The sequence below is a fragment of the Dermacentor albipictus genome, chromosome 5, assembly GCF_038994185.2.
Source record: "Dermacentor albipictus isolate Rhodes 1998 colony chromosome 5, USDA_Dalb.pri_finalv2, whole genome shotgun sequence".
NCBI classification, from domain to species: Eukaryota; Metazoa; Arthropoda; class Arachnida; order Ixodida; family Ixodidae; genus Dermacentor; species Dermacentor albipictus.
In genome coordinates, this window is record NC_091825.1 from 31593797 (window position 1) to 31607763 (window position 13967).

General features: G+C 47.6%; 1 protein-coding gene across 2 annotated transcripts in view; it reads left to right on the forward strand.

Moving 5' to 3' along the window:
• The first annotated feature begins 8175 nt into the window (after positions 1–8175).
• Positions 8176–13967, forward strand: part of LOC135913847 (uncharacterized) — an 89455-nt gene continuing 83663 nt past the window's right edge. The window contains exon 1 of one of the 2 annotated variants that reach the window (XM_065446548.2): positions 8176–8626. In XM_065446548.2, the coding sequence (XP_065302620.1) occupies positions 8624–8626 (3 nt within the window). In that variant the 5' untranslated portion in view covers positions 8176–8623. The remainder of the gene's footprint in view (positions 8627–13967) is intronic. The other variant, XM_065446547.2, reaches the window with a different exon arrangement.

The window sequence follows — 13967 nt, forward strand, 5'->3', positions numbered from 1 at the left end:
TGCTTGGCGACTGGTGTTTGTCGAATCCTCGATGTCGTCGAAAAGCAGCCTTTGTATCGTCGGAGCAGACTTCTGAGCTGCTGTTGCTTAATCACTGGGAGACTTGGATTAATGTCGCAGTCTGGTTCGGGAACCATGGTCGTCGGAGTAGATGCGGCGGAATCCGAGAGGACAAACGCATTAGCGGTTTCCACAATTTCCTCTATGTACGCGATCGTCGTGCCCTTGCTGGTGTGCTTGAACTCCTGGGTGAAGTTTGTCAGCAACACTTCAGTTTTCCCTCCATGCAGTCGAGCGATCCCTCTTGCGACGCAAATTTCGCGGTCTAGCAGGAGACGTTGGTCGCCTTCGATGACACCTTCTACGTAAGCGGGTATTTCGGTGCCGACCGAAATAACAATGCTGGAGCGGGGCGGGATGCTCACTTGGTCTTCGAGCACACTCAAGGCGTGGTGACTACGAGGGCTCTCCGGCGGTATCGCTTTATCTTCCGACAGCGTTATTGACTTCGACTTCAGGTCGATGACTGCGCCGTGTTGGTTCAGGAAGTCCATACCGAGAATGACGTCTCGTGAACACTGTTGGAGGATAACGAAGGTGGCAGGGTAAGTCCGGTCATGAACGGTAATTCTTGCCGTGCAGACTCCAGACGGCGTGATGAGGTGTCCTCCAGCGGTTCGAATTTGAGGGCCTTCCCACGTAGTCTTAACTTTCTTCAACTGGGCGGCGATGTGTCCACTCATGACGGAGTAATCAGCCCCTGTGTCGACTAAGGCAGTGACTGCGTGGCCGTCGAGAAGCACGTCGAGGTCGGTGGTTCTTTGTCTGGCGTTGCAGTTAGGTCGTGGCGTCGGATCACGGCTGCGTCGTGTTGAACTGAAGTTGGAACGTCGCGTCGTCAAGTCGTCGTTCGTCGGTGTAGTCTTGCCTTCCTGACTTCGTCGGGGCGGTGGCGTGTCGTTGTTATGTCGTCGATATCGTTTCGTCGTCGTCTTCGTCGGCGGCGGAGGATCTTCGTCAGTTCGACGAACAGCAACCGCACCTCCATCGGTTGCTGCTTTTAGTTTTCCGGATATGGGCTCGCTGACCGGCCCCGGGCTGGGCCAGTGTATGGTCGGCACTGCGGCGACAGGTAGCGTCCTGGTGACGGCGAACGGGATGGCCGTCGAGGGCTCCACTGAGTAGCGGCGAGGTAATCGGCGATGTCACGTGGGCGCTCTCCTAGCTGTTAACGCGGCGCGTTGACGGCGAAACCTCGCAGTCCCATCTCCCGGTACGGACATCGTCGGTAGACGTGACCCGCTTCTCCGCAGTGGTAGCAGAGCGGGCGGTGGTCAGGAGCACGCCAAATGTCCGTCTTCCTCGCGTAGGTGCGCTGGGCGACGGGTGGTCGTGCTGGCGGCGGCGGCGGCGGACGACGAAATTGCGGCGTTACAGGGCCCTGGCGCGGTCGCTGAGGAGGGCCTTGACGGCGTACGACGGCGGCGTAGTTCATCGCTTCGGGTTGGGGGTGCGGTAATTGAGGTTGCACCTCCGAGACTCCAAGCGACCGCTGAACCTCATCTTTGACGATGTCAGCGAACGAGGCCACTTGAGGCTGCGACGACGGGAAGATCTTATGAAGCTCCTCTCGTACGACTGCCCTGATAGCCTCGCGCAGGTCTTCGGAGGCCAGTGATTGAACTCCGGCATAGTTTGTAGCGTTGGTGCGGCGGTCGAATTGCCGGTTTCGCATCTCGAGTGTCTTCTCGATGCTAGTGGCCTCGCGAAGAAACTCGTCGACAGTCTTCGGCGGGTTTCGTACCATACCGGCGAAAAGTTCCTCCTTAACACCACGCATTAGTAGCCGGACTTTCTTTTCCTCGGACATTTCCGGGTCGGCGTGGCGGAATAGGCGGCTCATTTCTTCTGTAAAAATCGCGTCTCGTTGGGCAGCTGCACTCGGGTTTCCAGTAGTGCTTGGGCTCGTTCTCGGCGAACGACGGTTGTGAATGTCTTCAGGAAGGCGCTTCGGAAAAGGTCCCAGGTCGTTAACGTGGCTTCTCTGTTCTCGAACCACGTCCTGGCAGCGTCTTCCAATGCGAAGAAGACATGTCGCAGTTTGTCGTCGCTGTTCCAGCTGTTAAATGCAGCGACCCTCTCGTACGTCTCGAGCCAGGTTTCCGGGTCCTCGAATGTTGAACAGCGGAACGTGGGGGGCTCCCTGGGCTGCTGCAGCACGACGGGGGATGCTGGGGCTGCCATTGGGGAGGACTTGTTGGCAATCTTCCTGCTCGTCTCAGGTAGGAGTCCGTGCTCTGGGGGCAGTCCTTGCAGCCGGCGGCTAGCTCGCTGGTCTTGGTTGGCTGGTGGCTGGTCTTGGTCGACGTTGGTTTTGTCCTCGGGCTTCGGACTTGGATCGCGGCTTTGCGGGGGCGTTCGGTACATGAACGCACAAGCACCTCCACCAGATGTCACGTGGTAGTGACGGTAAAGAGAGAACACAGTAGCAGTACTGTGAAAGACAAAACTAGCTTTTATTGGGCGAACCTGTGCCCACAAAACAGGCTACACTTAAAGCACAACGATAGCGGCGAACACAGTCGGCGATCGTCGAAAATCTGATCAGCGGGTCAAGTGCGTCGGCTTTTATACAGCAATCATCGAATGTTCCAGATTAAACGTTGGGACCCGCGTGCCTTCTAAAATGTTCTACACCATTCGTGTCAAGCGATGAAATCAGATAACACAACGTTCGGCGACCACAGACAGCGGATAGAAGCATCGATAACTTTCCAGAAACTTCGGACACATGCAGGCGCGTCCCGCGCTGTGCGATAACATTTGTTTAGGCGACAATACTTGTCGCCCGATAAAGACAAGTACACGTGTCAGTATGTACCCCTTATTCACTATACTGGTCGATCTCAGTGCCATTTTTTCTAAACCAATTAATTAACCTTATCCTCGTCTTTCTCAACTTTGTCAGGATTTCAAATATAGCGTGTGCACTGATCCTACAAACAAAAGCGGTAGTACTGCTGACGAATATATTCTAGAATAAAACATCATCTGTATTCTAGACAGTAGTCTGTCGTGTGTAGGCACCCGAGGGTATGTAATGGTAAATCCTTGCAGAATATATGCTGTTTCTGCTCTGGTTATAGCTTCAGCTTAAGATGAATTGGGAGGGCTGGAACAAGGAATTTTCTCTATTGGATAGGGTTCACAGCTGACATCCATGGGGCTTGCGGAAATTCAATATTTGACCGAGGAACAAAACCCAGGGTTGCAGTGTGCCTTGTGGGATCCCAAATTAAGCCAAACGGTGATGCAGACTGTCAAAATGACAACGCTCATAAATACAGCATATAGTCACCTTTGCCGCGGGTCGGCCCGGCATTGCACTGCCTTCGGGATCGGCCCATGTAAGGGGAGGGCTTAACGCCTACTTCACCTCTGCCGTGGGTCGGCCTGGTATTGCACTATGCGCGGTATTTATTGCTACACGTGGACACGATAGTGGGGAAAGCAGCCCTTCACTGCTTTGCTGCTAAATAAGCGCAGACTAATTACCGGGTAGATAAGGCAAGTACTTCTTCAGTACCTAGGTTTCTTTTTCAGGGACGCGGGTTGGCGCAAGGCACGGTTTCTATCGGTGCTTTCAGGTCTACCGCAAGCCTTACTGTGCAGAGCAGACGATTTTCTTCATCAGCTGGTCTTTCCAAGTCCCACATCTGTACCAGAATTCCTAAAATTTTGTTTACACAGGACGTTCGCTCGCGCCAAATATATTCAGTGTACCTAAGCAATGGAAATGAAAAGACATAGCACAACTGAAAGACTGTGGCCATTGCGTGAACTCGAAAGCACAGTCTGTGGAACGTGCATCAGATGCTACCACATAACCCATTGAAAAGGCTAAGGCAAAAAAACACTAATGCAGGTAATGAACCATTGACAAGTGAATTTTCGGAGGAATAACACTTTGCGTAGCGTATAAGTGAAGTGAAGGAAGCACAGAAAATGCAGGCAGCAGTGCTGGTTCATTCACCATATGTGTTACAATTTGAAGAAATCGACTAACCAATGTGGCTCTTAAAATAAAGTACGGAACTCGAAAACGATTGTTTTCTTCAACCTGCCGGAGCTACGCACTCAAGCGTATACATTATGTCACATGTATACTATAGCTGCTTCTCCTCTATTGAAAGATTTCATACGCGATACTGGAAAGATCGTTGAACACAGGCGCAGGCCAGTACCTTCTGTATTTTTGTTTTAAAAAGCGGAACCAATAACAGATTGTGCCGAATCTCCTACAAGCTCTAATTAGAAAAAAAATGTTTTGCGCAAGCTTACGCTGCCCCAAATAGCATGCTTCAGGTGCTACTACTGACAGAATCAGCAACTGGAGCCAGTAACACTTGGACACATGGGAAAACTTTTATTGAGAGCAGAGCGCCAACTTCTTGAAAACAGCACGAACATAATGCGATTCCATGCAAAAATGGCTCACTCACCCATATGTTTTCTCCAGTTGTTGCTTTCAGCCAAACGTTATGGAGAACTCGGTTTTGAAGGTAAACACAGCTGCCCATCGGCCGTTTCTATCTGTGGCCTCCTTCGAAGTGAATTCGGCTCGGTCACCACAGACACGCGGATAAAATCACCCACAATAGCCGCGATTAACAACCACAACATGAACCATCAATGAAGCAAGTGGAAACTAAGAGCAGCAGACAAATGCAGGCACAATTTTTTTCTCGTACTTAGCCGTGGTACATGCTCTCAGCTGTTGGGGTGCGATTGTTGCCAGACCTAAACACAGCTCCCGCTTGATCTATCAGTCGAACGCTCACAGTGGCTGCTTTGCCGTGCTGAAGTTGCGCATTGCGCCATGTAGTCGTTTCATTAGGGAGACGAATTAAAGATAACACATATGTCTTAAATGATTTGGCTTTTGCTAAGCACATTTTGTAATAGCCACGATATCAGACGTTTTTCACGCTCGGTGCACTTCACTCGAGTCGAGGGCCCGATTTCAAGGCGTATCTCGGCAGAGGAAACGGGGAGTAGTGTTCATTGAACGCAACAGCGCCTTGTAGATCAATCTAGAGGCCCGTCGCCTCGACTAGACTGAAAGTAGACGAGATAGGTCTGCCACTTCAAGTCTGTCCACGCCGCGTCCATCACGCACTGCAACGTTGAGCGCACACGTGACTCGTGTACATGTTTATCTTTCGACGGTGACCGCTTTTTCACGGGCAAAGGAAGGTTAAATGTTATCGCTCAGCACAGGAGGTGCCTGCATACATCTTAAGTTTCCCGAGTGTTATCTATGGTTCTATTCGTTGTATGTTGTCACAGAACCTTGTGCGATCTGTATGCGCCACGCGGGCACTAGCGATAATTCTTGAATCTTTGGTGACTCATGCACAGAAGCGGATGCGCTTGACCAGCAGATGTTTTTCGACGGTCGCCGACGGCGCTCGCCGCTCTCGTCGTGTTTAAAGTGCAAATCCATACTCTATTTTGTGGGCGCAGGTAGGCCCAACAGAAAGTTAGCTTGGCCGTTCACAATTTTACAAGTGTTTTCTTCATTGTCACTACAACCTGACATCTGGGAGAGATTCAGGGGCCGGTACACAGCACCTCCACTAGGTAGAGGTGCTGGGTATCGATCTCCATAAAAACCGCAGCCCATCAAAACAGTATTAGAGCCTTGTTAAAATGTCAACAGTTGTCAATTGGGGTTTCCTTACAATTGGGTGTGCGATAGATCAAAATACTAGTTCATACCCATTTGAAAGGGCCACGCGGCATCATACCTCTTCCGCATCATTATCAAAATGAAGTTACTTCACTACGCAAGTCGTCTGCCATTAAAATAAAACCGCCTCCACCTTGCTGGTGTCAATCTTTACGTTGGACTGTAAACCCCGGTGGGGAATACTTGGCTGTTCGCGATAGTCGTATCGAACCCGGAATCGCTTCCTAGTACAACGTGCTGCTGCACACTTTCAACCATAGAGGCAAGATCGTTCGTCCATTGTTTGATGATTCTACAGTTAACTAAGAGAACGCTAATTCCTTTACTTCCAACAAAGCCCTCGATGTGGGTTCGAGGTGGCTTATGATGTGCGTGTCGTTTTCGGTCATCCGAATGCGCCGATGGCATCATTAGGTTGGCGCATATTGTAGTCCTATTGTCATGTACTAGTGACGGTGAAGAAACCAGCAAAACTGGCAATGACGAAACAATCGTTTTATTGGGCGCACCCGTGCCCTCAAAAACAGGCTCTACTCAAAGAACAACAACAATGGCGGACACAGTCGGCGATCGTCGAAAATTTCATCAGTGGGTCATCTAAGGGTCATCTACGGCTCCAGATTATCGCTGGTGTCCGCGCGTCTTCCAGAAAATTCTACACTATTCGCGTCGCGCACGCAATCAGATTGCAGAAGCTTCGCTGACAATAGAAAAAAAGTTTTTAAAAAATCGATAATATTCGAGTAACCTCCAATATGCGCGGGCGTGTCCCGCGCTGAGCGATATCACTTGTTAGACGGCGAAAAGCGGTCACCCGAAAAAGATAAGCAAGTACACGTGTAAATTATGATAGTTTCCATGAGCTAGGGTGCACACACAAAAGCTGCTGGAAGGCACGGCCCCACCGACGCGGCAGTGTGTGTGTATAGCCCAAGAAAACTTACACCGGGGCCACCAGGAGCACTTGTAGATCACAATAGTGTAGCATGTGTAATGTGTCGTATGTGTCGCATACTAATAGCCCATAACTCCTGCTCTTTATTGGGCATCCCAATCTCTAATGGTGGCAGCATCTGGCCTAATGTGATAAAGTTTGCTTTGCTCCTAAACCGTCGCGATATGACCTTTTGTCCCTATCCCGCCGCTCAAATTTACAAACGTTTCCAGTAGTCGGCAATACATTTCTGCTGCATTCTGTGCTAATACTATCAAATAGAGCTCATAATGATTGAAGAATGTTATTCGCGGTATCTCTGAGGAACAGAGCACTGCTGCAGGTTTTATCACGCTGTTAAGAATTGGTGTCGAAAAGGAAGCCTGCTCCGACGTGGACTTCCATCTTTATACGGGGCTGTCCCATTAAATTACCCGCGCAGTCTTTGCGCAACTGCTACGCCCTTGAAAAGAAGCATCACTCTTGTGTTTTCTTTATCGTTCTTGGCTTAATCACCCGAGACCTGTGCCGGAGATAATAGCAGAGTGGCACGAGTACTGCCATTAGGATTGCGGAATGCTCTTCTGCATGCTTTGTGTGTTCTTTTTGCTTCGCTCTGTGAGATTCATCAGAACAATTCTGTGCAGCTTTAGGGAAGGTATAACTTTTACAGACATGTTAAGGCACAGCGCTATAATCGCTTTGAACGGGAAGTTTCTATCATTTGGACGCACCAAACTTGGCCCTGCCAAGATATCTCATGGCGCTTTACACCTTGATACCCTTTGTCTGAGATATTTGAGCTCCTCACCGCCCTTCCTTGCTTTTTGTGGCTTTGTTAAACAAAAACTTATTTAATTGATATCTGGTTTGTTAGGCTGCTATAATGTGATTCATATTTCTACGTAATTTAGGATTTCCTTTTCTATGGATCTTCTGCAAGAAAATTGGGCTTTTGCAGGGCTGCATTGCTCAATATTCCCGCATACGCCAAAGGAATATGTAGATCTGCTCGAGGTCTCCCCACTCTTATGTGGCGTTTGAAGGAATAGAAAGTAGGCCACTGAAACCTAAATGGAATGTTAGCAAAAACACTCTTGGTGGTTCTTCATAAGTTTGAGAATAAGTTGAACCAAATTATCACGTTTCTTAGAAGTGGTGCCGTTCAATCATATTTGTTTTCGAAATTTTTCTCCCTTCTTGAATATTGTTATATAGGGTTGACGGGAGCGATGTAGTTTATTAACCTCAGAGTTGCACGATTAGGCAGTGCATGCTTTAAATGCAGGGCTTTGCATCTTGCTGTTAACGTGCCGTGTTTCCAAAACAAAGAAAATGTCGTACTGTACTACTTGTATTGTTTTCTTCGAGACCTAGTTTACATAGACACCAAAGGCAGATTTACGCGAAACCGGTTTTCCTCTCTCATCGCAGTCGGAAGCTCTCTCGGATATCAGTTGGGCGTCGGGGCGCCGACCATGTAGGTCATTCCATTCGCGGGCGCCGGGCGTTTGCGCAGCTGTTTGGAATTATGCCCGCACTTGACGCTCGATACTACCTCTGAAGTTGTCTGACCACGCGTGCATTGATTGGCAAGGCCACTGCTCGCGCGGCTGCGCAATGCTCCGGCGGCCAGCCAGAATGGTCGCTCGTAATGACTGATCATATCTTGCTCTCCCGTAGTAGCGTGCTAGGGGCGCCATGGATTACCGGGCCGAACGGAAACAATTTCTACGCTGGTCACAGGACCCTGTCAGAGCACGCTAAATAGGTGGAAGCGGGACATCATTTCTGTGCCGAGCCCCAGACTTCAAGTGACGTGTTTCTGCCGCCAGCCGCAAGTAGCTGGCTAGCCGTGGCCGTGACAACCGAGGATCCCCGAGAGACAAGAGGAGGGTCGTTTGGCATCGATCAGGTGGTGCTTGTGACAGTGTAGCATGGTAAGTGCCGTTTGCTATGGGTGGACCCGTTCTTTTCACTTAGCATGCGGTTTCCTGGGTAACTGCAATGCTTTGTGCCGTGAACAGTGAACAGGTCATCGTTTAGTGATTCGTTGAGAAAGTTAAAGCAGAAGCTGTGAATTTAAAAAATAGTTTGTGCAACTATGTCACAGCGTGCTGACTTCGAGTCTTTAGAGGTGTAACATATTTCAATGCAGAGATACATCAAGCTCTAGTCACCTGATCCCGCGTGTTGTCGGCACATGTCCGTTGTAGCGTATGCATATTTATTGAATATAGCTTTGGAGCTTATCAGAAGACTGCTCAGCATCGAAGACCGCGGGCTCGACGATACTCTAGCAGATGTTCTGATACCTGTATATTTCATCAAAAGAATTACTTTTATCATTGTGATGAACATCTAAGCGAAGTCACAGGCATTGTTTGTGCTCATCGGTATGTGACGGCTGCGTAGCTTGCCCGAATTATGGGAAAATCGAGGTCTCACGACTGACCGCTGCTATGAAGTTAAAATAGGTGCTATACAAATCTTGGTACAAGTGCACCGCTTGACAGCAAAGAGGCCTTGTTCAATGCGGCGGTCCTTGACATGCTTCTACTTTTTCCACCTATTCACCTCAGAAACATCCGGGCAAGCGATTACATTCAGCGAGAAAGATTACTATGTATTCGGGTGTGGCTTGTTTTCTGCTGGTGGCAAACTACTGCAGTGGGTAGTTGTGGGCGTGGTCATTGTTATGCATGCCTATCTAATCGTCATTCTATCATATTTACCAATTCAGTTCTTCAAGAAGCGGTAAAGAGTAACCTGTTGTGATTCTCTTCACTGTAATGATCGTTTACATCTGTTTGCTTTCTTCAAGAGCGAGTGCTCATGCAAGCAAGAAGTATGTCATCTAAGAATTTGGCTCTAAACGTGTTTTCCATAAATCGCCTTTGTCGAACTGTTGACAGGACATCCATTTTGATAAATGAGACACTAAAGTGTGAACTACCTGATGACCTTACCTTTTTGGAAGGTGACTGAGAAGCTTTTAGTTAATTTTTGATTACGTAACTTCAATAAGGTTAATATTGTTACGAAGAGGAAGCCCGATGCTTAAATGTATGCACAACTATTTACATGAGGAAAAGTTAATGGTAATCGCAGAGGCTGATATTTTGGCTGTTGAAGGAATGGAAGCCAATCAAGAGTTCTTAGCGAGGAGGCTGACCAATATTGATGTACGACTTGATTCCGTTGAAAGGTCAACGTTGTTGGTGGTCTAGAACATGAACTGCAGCTAACGAACAAAACCATTAATTACTGGACCCAACAAAACACTGCTCTTCTTTCCCGATGCAACAATCTAGAGGATAGGTCTCGCAGAAGAAATTTAATTTATGGCGCCCCCGCTGGTCATGAATCCTGGCAAGAAACAAAAAAAGTGGTTAATTTCCTCTCCACAAATATTGGTTCCGAATTTAGACTTGACACGATAGAACGAGCGAACTCTCTTGATTGCCCCTTCATTCAAGATAAGTGCCGATCTATAATAACGAAATTCTTGAATTTCAAAGCGAAAGGTAGTTTGATGGCAGATCTTGCGAGGTTCAAAAGTGGCAAAAGTTCAGTTTCTGATGACTACAGCGCAGCCACCAGGTTCGCTCGCAAAAGGCTAATTGCATTCGCAAAATCTTTGGCTGGATAACCAACTTTTAAGCTGTGGTACAATAAACTTGCTGTCACTCAAAAGCAATATGTTTATCACCCCAACACAGATGCTGTTCGCGAGCTTCCCCGGCCGCATCATCGTTCCCTTCCCGATAGTGCGCCTCGTGGAAAACGCGCATAACCATGCGCGTCAGGCTTCTTAACACTCAGGGATGGGCAGTGGTTATCAACTACCTGTATTTGTTATCTACACTAATGTGCGGAGTGTTTTCAGTAAAATAGACTATGTCAGCGAAGCTATAACAGGTGCGATGCTGCCATAGTAGCACTTACAGAGATATGGTTAAAAATGTTCGTGTAGGTGACGGGGAAATGTTTACTCATAACAAGCTTTTCAGTGTCTGTCGTTGTGATAGGCATGGAAGACAAGGGGGAGGGACATTGCTCACTGTTTCTGCCAGGCTGAAATCGTTCCGCATTAATATCGCATGTGATATCGAATCTGTCTCGTGTTGTGTCATTTCGAACCATGAAACACGCTTTACTGGAGTGTTTTACCGTCAACGTCCAGCACACATTTCGCTCGTAAATTAACTCAGCACTCATTCGATACTCAACAACCTCAGTAACTTGTCTTGGCGGCTTTAACTACCCTACAATAAACTGGACAACGGCGCTACCATGTTTCACGTCGTATTCTTTGCATTGCCTCCCCCTCCCCCCCAAGCGTTCCTTGATACTTGCTCTCTTTTCAATTTTACTCATATTGTTCGTGGACATACACACGTTCTCAGCAGTTCTGCTAACCTCCATGACCCAATTTCGACCACTCACCTTTATATGGTAGGCACGATAACTTTCGTGCCTTGACCCAGCGATAAATTTTTACTAAAATTTGACCTATGCGTTATTACATCCCCAGCTACGAAGAAAATTAAAGGTTATATTTGACTACAACAAGGCAGACATTAAAGGGATGAATACCGAACTTTCACTTTTTCCTCATAAGTACCTTCATGCTCGTGAATGTTATCTCGAGGAGAACTAGGACCTGTTTGCAAAGCTAACATTATTAATTACAAAAGCCTGCATAGGTACCAATTATATCAGGGCCGGATCCAGGTGCCTACGTTTTTTTTTTTTGGGGGGGGGGGGGGGTTCCTCAATGTGGTTGAGGGGATTGCGCAGCTAACCGCACGTTCGTAACCATAGTCATGATTTGGTATCATTTGCATCCCTTAGTGCATTTTTTATCACCATCTTGCACACAAACCATGTGCCCAATTTGAAAACAATTTATTGACAATGGTGGGCATAGCCAAACCTTGTAGTAACACTAAAAACAAAAATTAAAGGGGCGGAAAGGCGATGTACAAATCGCAATTCACATTTTCACTACCGAAAAAATGTAGGCGCGATAAACATTTTAAACGTCTCATTTGAAATGGTTTCAGAAGTGCAGAGAAAGAAAGTCTTGAAAATTTGTTCATTTTCCAATAGAAGTGACTGTCCATAAGTATGGACATTAGTTGGGAGCTCGATAAAAATAAAAGAATAAATTTTACTCTTCGAGGCAGAAGAACGCATTGAGTTTCATGCACCAAACTCTGAACTTTGCTCTGCAATCTATGTTCTTGCATAACATTGTATTTTAAGTTTTACCAAACTCTCGGAAGTGCTCAAAACAATTTTCTCGCGTTGCCGGCCGTCAGATAGCTAGGCTTGTCTCTGGAGCTGGTGGTCTACTTTCGTACCTTTATTCCCTGCTACCATATTGACTTGGGTTAGATCCGGTTAATGTTTTGTCCTGCTTATAAGCTAGGAAAGAACACACTTCTTTTTGTTGTCAGTATAAAGCTATTGCATCGCGACGGTATTTCACAGACGCATTGCAGACAGCACTGCCGAGAAAATATGTGAGCAGCCTAACGGCCCACTTCCCAGATTTCACTTTCGTCCTAGCGTATGAATTAGTAAAGGCAAGGCGCAGAAGACCAGGACTCGAGAAGAACACCAACGACAGGACCGGCGGCACTCACAACTAAGGATTATTTCCGCGACAAGCCTGCCTTATGTAGGTTAATCTAGCCGAGTAACACATGAAACATTAGAAGTAAAAAATGGCTGTGGCTTAGCTAAGGCTAAGCCCAGGATGCGAAGCATACTAGCCTTTATTTTAGTTGTTGAACCACTGTTTAGCCTGGTGAACTGCTGTTGCTAGGGTATATTTGGTTCGGCTAGGCGAAGAAACAGCTCATGCGTTACTCTGCTTCGCCTTCAAGAGTGGAACGCGACAGCGTTCCCGTCGACCCGCCAAGGGGTGTAGGACAATGGGCTTCGGCGCAGCGACTACGCGCCCCGCATTGGACGCGGTGAGCGTCGAGCAACGCAGCGTTCGGCGCGGCAACGAAATGTACGCCTGAGCAAGCGACACACGCCTGAGCCTTAGAAACAGCTCGTTTCTAAGGCAACACCGCATTCATTAAGGCGCTTTTGTACCGCTTTGAAGCATCGTACTCGTGGCTCAGTGGTAGCGTCTCCGTCTCACACTCCAGAGACCCTGGTTCGATTCCCACCCAGCCCGTCTTGCAAGAGTTGAGCCAAAGCCACCTAGAAAATCAGTCTCTGTAGTACGCCGCAACCTTCGCTTCTCGTTCCAACGAGCAGCTCTGTCTCCAGGAGGCATCTCACCTCGTGAGTGTCTAGCAGAGGCAAGCGCAGCTGCTTATATTCCGCCGCGACGGCGCGAGTTGGAGCCCGGTTTCTCCTCTGTCGTGACGTCACGGTGTCACGTGGTATTGAAGGCGACACCGCCGCGCCTGAGGAGCTGGGTTGAGCTCTCGTAATATGCTTCGCATAAAATGAGCCATCTATCGACCACTCAGAAATCATATCTGGCACAAAATATCGACTGAGCAACCAAGAACCACACGTGGAGCAGCACAATTAATCGAGTATAGCCTTTTTCCAAGCCAACGGGGACAAAGAACGAGACATAAAAAGTGTCGTCGACGCTTCACTATCAAACTATCCACAACATAACACACTTCAAACACCAAAGGCCCCGTCAGTGATAAAACCCGCACGACTATGAGAATAATGACCAACGAATAGCACGGAAAAAACATGAATTAAGGCGTCTAAGTACAGCGTCTGCGTCAAAAAAAAAGCTTAACTGCCACTAGAAAATCGTCAACAAAATAAAAACTAGTTAAATAAAAGGAAGACAGACGGAAAACCTAAATGAAATCACTCTAACATGAGGCCTAAATGAAACTTTCCATAAAAGTAGTCTCCTTGTCACTAAGCACAATGGACGGCTGCTAACGCATGTGTTTCCCTCTTTCTTGATGAAATAGTCTTCCACAATTTCCCGCTCTAACCTGTTTTTTTTTCCAAACTTCAAAAATTTAGTTTTGTCAAACGCTCGTTTTGTCTACTTGTCGATGGAGTCCACTCCCATTGTCGATTGGTTATATTCCGATAAACTTTCCAGGTGTGGTAATAATTTGTTTTGCGTATGATCCTTCAATCAGCACTTGCATGAAGCCATAAGGTCTATTCCAACAACCCTCCATAAGAAATTTACGCCTTCGTTATTTTACCATTTGCCAGGCACACGTTTCTGTTCTCACACACGAAGGGGGTCGATTCTGTACGGCTTAC